This window comes from Trichinella spiralis (genome assembly GCF_000181795.1).
Source record: "Trichinella spiralis strain ISS 195 chromosome Unknown Scfld8, whole genome shotgun sequence".
In the NCBI taxonomy this organism is placed as follows: domain Eukaryota; kingdom Metazoa; phylum Nematoda; class Enoplea; order Trichinellida; family Trichinellidae; genus Trichinella; species Trichinella spiralis.
In genome coordinates, this window is record NW_003526947.1 from 166,565 (window position 1) to 178,636 (window position 12,072).

Below are 12,072 nucleotides of genomic sequence, written 5' to 3' on the forward strand. Positions count from 1 at the left end.
CCAAATAAAATGAATAGAAAAAACATTTTCTTGTTTTTAAATATGAATAATTATAATTTTCACTATACTGTTGGTTTTCTTTTGCAAAATATAAACAGCAAATTTTGCATTTTATTTTCTATTATCTTTTTTTATAATAATATTTGAGTTAAATTTAATAGTTCATCAGAATGTTTTGTATACATTATAAACACTATATGGATAAGGATTTTTATTTTTTTGATCTAACATAAAAAGTGATATTACTCTGATTGTAGAAGATAGACAAAGTCTAGATAGACCCAAGCAAAAAACAATACATTGAATGGATGGAAGTTAAGCAGATATGAAATACAGACATTTGAAATGAAGATATTCATCTTCACAAAATTTCAAAGCATATGACTTAAATTATAATAAAATGCAATCAATTTATTATTAAACATTTAACATTGAGACGTTATTTATATGTGCTGTTGTTTATATGCGAATATTTCTCATGAACATCAGCTGAGTAGCGCTGAATTCTTTCTGCTGCCCCATCCAAGCCAACTTTGAGGCAAGAATAGGCTTCTGAATGGTTCAGCCCTTCATTTCATTTAGCAGACATATCAGACCTATTGGCATCTTCATGTTCATTTTTTTTCAATTGTCCCAAGTATTTCATCGTCACTTAGTGTTTCAAATAATGGGGTATCATCATCGGCTAGCCAGTGTTCAACTTCGTCCTGCAATAATTTAAAATTTCTGAACATTTCTATTATATAGTCATCATCACAGTTTACTGATTCGTTTACACATTTTTCATTGTAATCAAGAAGTTTATTCCATATTACGCGCAAAGTAGATCCTGAAATCGAGTTCCACGCTTGTGTAATCATCATATAGCAGCAATCTTTGAAATTTATGCTTCCAAGTTGTGACACCAGATCGCCTCCATTACCTTCTGAATGGACAATTCTTCGCAAGAGTTTTTCCTATATTGCTTTCTTAAACTTTGAATAACAGCTTGTGATCTATTGGCTGAACAAGCGATGATGCATTTGGTGGCAAAAACAAAACCTTGAACAAGCCATTTTTACGGTCTAGCAATTCGCAGCAAGAATGGCAAGGTGCATTGTCAATTATGAGTAGCATCTTTCCTGATTTTTTTGTCTTATGCTGGTATTCCTTAACGTGAGGAATAAATATCTCATCATACTAGCAGGAAAAAATATCTTCTGTCATCCAAGCTTTTGGCTGATAATTATAAACCATCGGCAACTTCTGCACACTAATCTTAGCTCGTGGGCTTTCTGATTTTCCAACTAACAACAGTTGTAAACGATCGCAACCTGAAGCATTCGCGCAACAAAAAAGTCATTCTTTCTTCACATGACTTAAATAAAGCTTTTGCTTTTTTTCCTTAGTTTCCGCTCCAAACTTAAAACCTTTTTCTTTTTAGTAGCAGACACACCGGACATAAAAATTAGCAAACAACAGAATGTTACACTAAAATGCTAATGAAATTTAATATCATAAACAATGCATTTTAAACAGCCGGCCAAAATGTATTCAGATAATCAGGTGTTCGGATAATCAGAATTCTACTGTATTTCATTTGGTGTTGTGTTTGTAAAATTTTGCATAATACATCCATATCGTATCGTAAAAAAATTTTATTCAGTTTAGTAGTAGTAGCAGTTATTGTTGTTGCTTGATTTCACAGTAAAAGTATACTCGCAGGAAACAATCAATATGTTTTCAAATAAAAAAAGCATGAAATAAACAAAAGAAAAAATGCCAGATGCAAGGAGGATTAACCATGCAATATGTCAGTGAACAAAAGCAATTTCATGAACCAGACAGAGAACAACATTTTTCAATAAATAACACAATTAAGTAAGTTCAAAAATACTACTATCTGTCAAAGCAGTTTCAAAAAAATAACTTTTCTTTTCAAAAATGAAAATACTATATATTTTTACGGTATTTTAACAAAAAATATTTTCATGATGATAAGAGAGATACTAGACGTAATTTGAGGATGAAACGTGTATTCTGTGTATTATTTGTTGGATTTTGTTTTGAATGTTGCTGTTCATTGGATGGATGGCCCAAACGGTTATTTTGCTGTCATCATTTTCACAAATTCTAAAATAAATAAAAAGCAATTTTAAAATTTTGTGCAAATTTTAAAATTGTGTGCATCATATATTATTTTTCAAATGGAAAAGCTTTTATAAACAGCGCTTGGTGCTGATCCATTTGTCAAACAAATAAGCATATATAAATTGAACAGTGTATTATATTTAAGCATTATTCAAAATAATCATGCTGCTCATCTGAAAACACAATTGATAGATTAGTCCTTAAAAAATTCAAATTCTGAAAATTAAACTTTTGCTGAAACAACAAAATTAAGAATGTACATTTAATATTCAAATTTTCAATATATACCGTGGTAATTCACTAAACCATCACCATCCAAATCTGCTTCCCGAATCATTTCCTGTACTTCTTCATCCGTGAGTTTCTCTCCAAGGTTAGTCATTACATAGTGAAGTTCAGCAGCGGAAATAAACCCGTCCTTGTCTTTGTCAAAAACCTTAAAACCAAATTTCACGTTGAAACTTAAATTAAAAAACAATGCAATTCTGCTATTATAAATTATTTTACTTGAAACGCTTCCTTCAGTTCTTGTTCAGAATCAGAATCTTTCATTTTTCGAGACATCATCTGCAAGAATTCGTCAAATTCGATTGTTCCGTTTCCTAAAATTATTCGACAATAAATTTCGATTTATTTCTGTTAAAATTTAAATTCACTAAAGTCATATACCGTCTTCGTCAACTTCGTTAACCATGTCACGAAGTTCAGATTCAGTGGGCCTTTGACCAAGTGAACGCATTACAATTCCAAGCTCTTGAGAAGTAATTTTTCCGTCTCCGTCTTTGTCAAACAAATTAAATGCTTCTTGAAATTCAGCAATCTGTTCGTCAGCAAGACCAAAACGATCAGCCTGTGCATTTATAATTTATAGCTTTTAACTTTGACATGTCATTCAAAATTAGGTTCATTTAATTTATGTTTCTTAATCTGCACAAAAATCCAATATTATTTTCAATGCAATAACTAGCTTCCGGCATTCAGGTTGTTCATTATCATTGTCTCTTATTTTTTTTGGTCTTCCCCTGACTGATAATAAACCAACAGTCGTTGATTCAAAAAGGATATACTTTTCAGAACTCTAACAGCAGAATAATTCTTCAAGAACAGCATCACCAACATTACACAAATCATGAATCAATTCATAGGACAGAATCCTGTTGATTAACAAAGTTCCAAAGTAAGACGGGATGTTCTTCAAATGATATCTTGTTATCAAGAAATTCCACATAAGAGAAAACGTAAGAAGCGACAGTTAACGCTTGGCAGTTTCATCATCAAGAAATCTAAGGTTGAGAAATCAAAGCCTGGTCTATTATCACAATGATTAATATGAACAATAAAGTATGTAAACATTTTTATAAATATTTCAAATAAATTTTGTTGTATATCTATTCTGACTTTTGTTTGAACTGGCGTACTATGAACACATGCTATAATGACCCCATACAACGCTGTTTAGCTTAACGCCCTTTTTTCAGGAACGGACCAACAGCGTTAAGAGGGGTATGCCTGTACACTGTTTCATACTATAATATTTATGACACATTAATTGTAAATGTTGTTAAAAGCTGCAAAAACAAAATGTGCCATTACTCCTACGTTCATTTTTCAAATGCATATTTTGCTTTTGATTTGTATATTTTTTTATAATATTTGCTTTTGAGTTTTTATTGACACTCTACAAAAAGCATTCTAGCAATTTTTTCTCGAAATTTGGTTTGGTGTTGAGCAAGAAACATTTTAGAGAGCAAAAAAACTCATTTTGAGATTTTCATCAATTAAATTAGTCAAGTGTTGCTGAATAATGTTGACTGACAGTTAAAAATATATGAACAACTGTTGAAAATTGGAAAAATATCCTCTTTTCAGCTCGGCTTCAGTAATGTACAGCTACATAAAACATTCACATCACATATCAAAACAATACTTAATTCTGCACTCTGATTTGCACGATCTATGTGCATGTATATAACTGTATCATATAAATAAAAACTAAAATCTGCTACTTAAAGTGTTGCATGTATGAATAAACATATTTTATAATTTTCACACCTTTGTATTATTGAAAATGTTGTTTATTTATGAAAATTATTTATAATGAAAATGAGCATAGTGTTAACTAAAGAGTAATTTTTTCAAAGAGCACGCAGTTGCTAAAAATAATGAGTAACACTGAAACAGTTGCATCATTAATTAGTCGACTAAAACCAAACGTGCCTAATTTTAAAAATAAAAAATGATTCATCATATTTTGAATTAATAATTAATTAACTTTACTGCAACTGATTAATTACTCAGCTTCATATTATAACTGCAGTTTAAGATCTGTTAGGTTAAACATCAGAATATTATTAATGCTCAAATAGCTGGTTTAATAAAAAAAATAAAGATTTCTTAGCTTTGTTTCAATTTATTTTAAAATGCTATCAGAATTTGAGCAATATTTTCTAGCAGTATATAATAATTATGCATACGGTACGGTATGGTTGCTTGGTAAAATAAATTAGACATTAATGTTGGTTTATTTTAATCCATTTATAAATGAAAAATAAAGAATACTTGCAATAACCTTTGCTTTTGTGAAATGTTATCATGCTTTTTACAATATTCTAAATCTGAATCTAAATATGTCTTGATCATTTTGCTGTTTCTTAATGCAAGAAAGATACTATAAGAAATGGTGGAGATGACAATATAGATTGTATGCCTTAAAAATTAAAAAAAGAAAAATTTATTTTACATCTTTTCTCATATCAATGAGATAAAAGTGTATAAGATTTTCGTATTTTTTAATTTTAAATGTGAAATTTGAACTGCATTTTTTGTTTTTAAAATTATAAAAACTTTATATTTATGAATAATAATTTAATGCATAGTTCACAAGAAAATTAAAGTATTGTATAAGAATATTGTTATTGTTTCTAAATGACGACAAATATGCAAAACGATGATGAATTTTTTTCAAATTTTCAACAGAAAAAAAATTCATTTATATAAAAGATATGGCGTTGCTGAAAAGTTCAGATTTCATTTATATAACAGGGGTTCTCAACCCAGGGGGAATTCTCCCCCAGGGAGAAATTTTCAGATTTCAGGTGGGGGGGGGGGGGGAATTCTGTCTTCAGATTTGTGAACTCAAAAATAAAGGCATTAGTGTCGTAGGGATAATTTGTAGTTGGTCACTGGCTACTACGCGTTGTGTCTGATGTAAGTAAGGCAAAATGCTTACTATGAAATTCATCAACATATAATGAATTACAGCAGTACCCTGGCATTCCACTGGACATTTTTGTCTATTGAAATAGAAAACTCCACTTTTAAAATAATCGAAGTAAATGTACATGTACCAATATAATGATAAATATATTTTCGATATTATATTTGCATTATTTGTAATGCGCCATTTGAGCCAAACAGTCTGCAAAGTGGGAGTGACATTCTACCTAACTGTTTAAAGGCCGCATGGGGAGAAAGGTTGAGAACTACTGTTATATAACAAGAGTGGTTGAAAATAAAAAAAAGAAAACAAGCAAATATTTCAGCAATGAGCTCACATTGTGGCAAGGTGTTGTCGTGATAATCGACACTAGTGTCAGCTGGAAGAAAAATGATTTCGATTTGAAAACTGCTTCCAGGCTGTTGAACATTTTGCTCAGCTAGCTTAAAAAGCAACTGACTAAATAACTGCATTTATGAAAATACTTGATGTAATTGATGGTAATCTGTGATAAAGATATTTTCAACATTCAGATGTTTGAAATCTATTCATTCCAATAAACAAGTAATACAACAAAATCTGTTCAAGCTTTTGTTTTTATTTAATTTTTAGCTGACAGTTTTCTCATCTCAGTGTTTTTAACTTGTGTATTCTTAGTTTCATACAACACAAAGCACTTTAAAGTTTTTTCCTTATATTGCTTTCTTAAGCAATAGTTGAATGAATGACTTTACGAGAAAAGAAAAGAATCACTTCGACACCGTTTTATACTATATTACAAATACTGCATACATTTTAAAGTTTTGTTTTTAATCTCAAAAATTTTTTTCAAAGAAAAAAACTGTACATTCTGCAGATGTAGAATTGCTATTTATTTATTAATTTTGAAAATTGAATAAAGTTTGCAAATATTAATGAAATTGTCGGATGCCAGTGGGCACAATTATGAGATGCACAATTGACCAACTGATTTATTCGTTCGAGCTGTATGTAATCTGAGCAGTAATCTCTTGAGCATGTCAAAGGGAGATAATAAATATGAGCTTACCGCGTTCATTTCAAATGCTCTGGATCATGTGATAACATAAAAATAGCTTTTCATTAAAAAAGTCCTGAATCGAAATCTGAAAAATCACTTTCGCAATATTCAATTGCTTCGCCAAATTCCCCAAAGAAGCTGGACTTTATGCGATTAATTCTTGACGTTATGAACTGAAATAAAAACTCAGCTTTGGAGCAAAAGATGAAATCAAATTTTAATTCTCTATTTTCATTCTTTTTAAAATAATTGAAATTGCAACAATTTCTCATCTATCAATCAATCTATGTATCTATCTATCCATCTATCCTATCTATTTACTTATTTATCTATCTAACTATATATGTGTAAACATGGATATATCCCGCAACTTTCATCACAGACGCAGAAGTAAAAATAAACAAAGCTCAAATTTAAATGAAAAAAGAAGAAATTACATTAACCTTTCTCTTATCAAATATGCTTTGAAGAGCTAGAGTAAATATTTTTGCTTTTTGTCAAAAAATTTTCAAATAACTTATTTCTTCTTAACTTCGATACTTTCTTCAAACGATCACATACGTTCTCTCTTCCAACTTAATCAGCCTTCACATCTGTCAGCTGAATTTTAAATAATATGCATGTTGTGAAAAATATTTCTTTTTAAAATAAAAAGAAAAAAATATATGTATAATATTAGCATTTATGATAGCAAGTTATAATTCTTAATTCAAAAAATATGAATAAAGAAAGAGGAAAAATAATTTTAAACATCTGAAACTTTCATAATAATAATAATAATAATAATAGTAATAATAGTTAAATTTGAATTACATAATGTGAAGTTGGAACTAAATTAATTTATAAAATTAGCTACCATCAACAATTCAAAGAAATAAATAAATGGCATTTTTATTTTATAATAATGCTTATAAAAGTTGAAATTAGAACAGTCGTACAAATTTTCAGTTTGATTTACTTTCTGTTGCTTGTAATAAATCAACGATCCTTACGAATGTACATTGATGAAAAATTACCAAAAAGATTGTTGAACAAATTTTTCATATTTCAATTTCTGTAATTTTAAAATTTATTCATCAACTTTGTATGAAGTAATTAATTTTCATCATTATGTGCCTATATGCTAGCAAAAGTACGGTTTTACTGAATCAAAGAAAAAAATAATTTCAAAGGAATAAGTAAAATTTTTTACGCTTGATAATTAAAAACACTGAAGAAAAAAAATCTTGCATACTGAATTTATAATTTGAATGTCGTTTAATTTTATTAAAAGAATTATCTTAAAATCTTTTTAAAAAATGTAAAAGGAATGCATCATAAATGGCAAAACAGATTATTTATTTATTTATTTATTTAGGATAAAAAATAATAGTAGAAATTTATAGATCACGATGCTTAAGAATTGCAATCATCATTCAATTCAATCAATGAAGCAATGTTTTCCAAGAATTGCGTTGCATTATATACATATACGCATTTATATTTAAACTTGCTTCGTCTGTTATTTGCAAAACTCAAATAATCAAACAATGCTTGGTCAATAATTTAAATTGTTGCAACATGAGGAAACACTTCAAGAAAAACAATACAGATAAAGAAGAATAAAAGTCATCGGTTTTCAACTTTCAACTAAATCTGTCCATCTTCCTTTTATGTATATGTATGTACATAATATTGTAAAAGATTTTTTATTTTTCTGTTGTAATTTTATTAAAAAAAATAGTATCTTTTATTATTTGTTAGCATATTGGCACAAGTGAATAAATATAACATCTATCAGACAATACAAATGCTTAATAATAATAATAGCAATAATTCTAATTTGCTTATACTCGACAATTTTTCAAATGCTGGTAATAATTTATTTTACATGTGCTCATTAAAACAAACTATATATAATCACATAAAGAGAAATACTAAAACTGACTACTTGCTTGCTATATTTGACATCAATGAGAGTTCATAATTCAGTTTGTTTGAAGTTATATAAATTAACATGACGCAATCAATCAGCAACATTATGCTTCCTCTAATTTATGACTTTGCTCAACTCAAAATCTACTAACCAGCCAAACTTCCTCAAATCACATCCCTAGATCAGAACCTTACTTATTGTTGTTATCAAATTGCTGATCATGACGATCATAAATCCGTACATTAAATCACCTTCAGCATGCTTCTCATATGCAGCATGTTTATTATTATTTTTTTATGTTTTACATTTTGAAATATTTATTGTAAATGGAACATGATAAACTCCCATCCATTCAATGTGCTATGTTTCATTCGTTGTTTCTCTTTTTACTCTAGATGTGACTTTGAAAAGTTTTCATAGATGAAGAAAGTGGTCATTTGTTATTAAGAAATTCATAGTTAACCATTTGAATTAGTTCCAAATTATAATTTGCTTATTTATTTAATAACTGGAATTTTTGAAGGAAAAAAATGGTTAACTTGTTCTAAAATTCAATGAGATCAATATGCAAAGATCAATAAGGGGGAGGGAGAGGGGGAGGTAAAAAGAATTTTTATTCATATTCTGTCATCTTTGGCAAACAGGTGAAAAGGACCTTTCGAATTAATAGTTTTCAATGAACATTCGAAGTGAAAAAGAGAAATTAAATAAATTTTAATGATTATCAAAAAATGGAAAAAAAGGGAAAAAATTGAGCAGAATTTTCAATTTGCCAAGAAAAAAAAAGCAGTAGTGTACAGTGAGAGAAAATTATCTTAAAGTAAAAAAGAAAAATTAATCAAATTATTAATGAATTAATAAATTCATTCATTCATTCATTAAGACGGTATCGATTAATAGTTTTGCACTGGGAATATGTGATTATTGGACAATGATGACGAAACAATAAATATAGAACGTTTTTGAAAGTGTTTGTTGTTGAAACTTTTGTAAAAAGATTATTAGATTTTGATAATTTTCTTCTGAAAAATTCATTTCAACCCTAATTTGGGAAATATCTGAAGATCATTCTCGTATGGTTGATCGTAGACAAGCGTGAAAATTAATCCAAAAAAAAACAATCAGACATTGAAAATTTTCAATCAGAGCAAAAATAATGTCAACATGATTAATAATTTTTTGCAAAGTAAAGAAGCAGCATTTTTGCATAAATAAAAAAAACAAAACAAACAAATAGAATACTTACCGCCATGTTTTGTTGTTGTATCTTGTAGAAGATGAAGTTGGTGTAATATGCCAGTAAAATAAAAATTTGTCTATTGTTGAGTGGAAGAAGTGGATGGAAAACAAAGAAACTGCCAAATGGGAAAAGTTCAATAAAATAGAAGAAACACCAGTTGAAATGATCAAAATCGCAGAGGTCGTATTAGAAGAAAATGTGTGTACGTGTGTCTGTGTCTGTGTGTGCTGCTCAGCAGGAGGCGGGCAATAATTGCATGCAGCTTATGCGTTCAAGACAAGCAGGCGTGTATAATATGAAGAATCAACTGAAACAACAAAAACTTGGTTATCTTATTGCTAAATGACTGAGAATAATTAATTAAGTGCTATGGGCACACGACTGACTGAGAACTTTATACTTCGGCAACTTTTTCCTATTTTATCTTCTACTTATTTTTCTTGTCTACTAAATATTTTTATAAAATATTCAATTTAAATATAATCATGAATGATGACGATCAATAATTTAATATATTTTATAAAAATATGAATAATGAAATTAATAAAAGCTGCACATTAACATCTACACACACACACATGCATACATACATACATATATACATATGCAAATAGATCGAATAAATAAATTGTTCTTGAAATGAATTGAAATATTTAGTTGGAAAAAAAGAAAACTGCCGCCAATTGACTGTCCATCTTCTGCATGGATGCAAAGAGTACCAGAGTGAGGAGACAAGGGGGGGATTTTGACGGCATCATTTGGTGGCATGAGTCCATTTCTCAGCAGTTGTTCAAACTCAAGCTAACTAATGGAAGCCACGTAAGTAAACTGGTATGGCTGCTAGTGTCAACGTTGGCGCAATCACGAATTCAAGGCACGTCAACAACAGCAATAGAAGCAGCAGTAGCAACAACAAAACAACAACAACAGTGGTGTATGAATTTTTTCAGCTATTAGTAACTATGGGATACAGGAGCACCAACGAATAAATTGCCGGAAGAGAAAACCTAGCCATTCACTTTTACACAACGCTTATCGAAGAAAAGAAGCGGCTTTCACAATCACAAAATGATTCATATACTTCAGATTCTGTGTTATTTTAACCTGAAATTGCCTGAATTCTTGATTCAAAATTCTACAACAAACTATTCTACATTCGACTTCAACATACTCTTTTGATAAATTGAAAATGGATCAGGGGACTTTGCAAACTCATTGTAGAATATATTCGCAATTTTCAATTCTCTGCAGATCTCTGTCAATTGCACCACAAGCAACAAACCAACCGAACACATCCAATAAACATCTCTTCTCCATTTTATGCAGAATCAAATAATCATATTTTGATCATATTGCAATGATTTATTATTTCAATGACGCAATTTTGCCAATCCCATTCCCAATTGTGAATACGTTTCAAAATGGACAAGCACAATTTGAAATTTTTCTATTGCAAAACAACAAAACACAAATAGCAGCATAGCATAGCATAACATAACATAACATTGCCAAACAGCAATTTTTTCTGTTCATATTTGCACTGCTGTTATTGTTGTTGTTGTTGTTGCTGCTTTTTCTTTGCTAAATTTTCTTACTTCCTCATTTTTATCAGACAAACATTTTATAAAGTTGTTTTGTGCATGAATTAATATTTCAAATTGAAGCAAATATTTGTTTATGTGAAATAATTTTCCACTTTTATATTCACTTTTATTAAAGTTGGCCATTGAGCAGTGAATTGATTATCATTTTCAACTGGAACAATTGAAAAATTATTTCGTTGCAAAATTAAAAGTTTATTTATATGAAGAAGGGTAGAATTTTCTATAAATGATTTGATGTTAGTCTTTTTCATGACATGCATGCATGCATTCATCGTCATATTTATTCACTTTGGAAGAAATTGAAACTAACCAACAGCTTGGAATGATGAAAACTGATGAAAGCGATGAAATTAATAAGTTTTCTTTTCCTTTACATCATCATTATGTAAATAATAAAATCGAATAGTTCTTTTATTATAGAATATGATCAGTATACATAGTAAAGGTAGTAGTGGTAAATGTTTATTAATGCTTGTGAAAGAGAAAAATTGTACTACCGGTCACAGAATGTCGCTTTTGCTAATGCAATTGCTAATACACATAATGTTTGCAATTGAACATTTGTATATAAATAAAAATGCAAATTACTTATTTAATGCAGATTAAAATGAAAAAAAAAGTAAAAATTGTAATTGCAAATTGGGAAATTTTTGAAATTTTAAACAAGCAGCTTACCAGCAAGCAAGCAAGTTGTAGAAGAATAATTGAAAAAGAGAAAATCACTTGCAATTGAAAATTACAATAATGTAGTATGCATAAAATGTTGTGTGAGGTGAAAATTTTCCTACTGCTTCTTTTTCCAGTTTTCTTGTTAGCAGTGGAAAGCCACTTGTGAAAGCTGAACAATACATACACAAAGAACTGGCTAGATGATAAAGCGCTGCAATCATTTAATGATTTCCTCAGAGAATTAATTGTCTTTGTCAT

At 29.2% G+C, this 12,072-nt stretch overlaps 3 protein-coding genes across 3 annotated transcripts; all 3 read right to left on the reverse strand.

Moving 5' to 3' along the window:
- Window positions 1–614: 614 nt before the first annotated feature.
- Window positions 615–1,116, reverse strand: Tsp_11725 (hypothetical protein). Its single transcript, XM_003372690.1, is given in 3 exon segments — window positions 615–707; window positions 816–956; window positions 976–1,116. 3 exon segments carry the CDS (start codon window positions 1,114–1,116, stop codon window positions 615–617), a joined length of 375 nt encoding a protein of 124 aa, XP_003372738.1.
- Window positions 1,117–2,083: 967 nt separating this feature from the next.
- Tsp_11726 (EF hand domain containing protein) lies at window positions 2,084–3,483 on the reverse strand. The gene is made up of 7 exons (XM_003372691.1): window positions 3,388–3,483; window positions 3,214–3,322; window positions 3,095–3,156; window positions 2,800–2,980; window positions 2,638–2,732; window positions 2,419–2,566; window positions 2,084–2,112 (listed from the first exon to the last, which is right to left on the reverse strand). The coding sequence occupies exons 1-7, from the start codon at window positions 3,481–3,483 to the stop codon at window positions 2,084–2,086; spliced, it is 720 nt and encodes a 239-aa protein (XP_003372739.1).
- A 7,771-nt stretch (window positions 3,484–11,254) lies between these two features.
- Window positions 11,255–12,072, reverse strand: Tsp_11727 (hypothetical protein). Its single transcript, XM_003372692.1, has 2 exons — window positions 11,821–12,072; window positions 11,255–11,296 (listed from the first exon to the last, which is right to left on the reverse strand). Exons 1-2 carry the CDS (start codon window positions 12,070–12,072, stop codon window positions 11,255–11,257), a joined length of 294 nt encoding a protein of 97 aa, XP_003372740.1.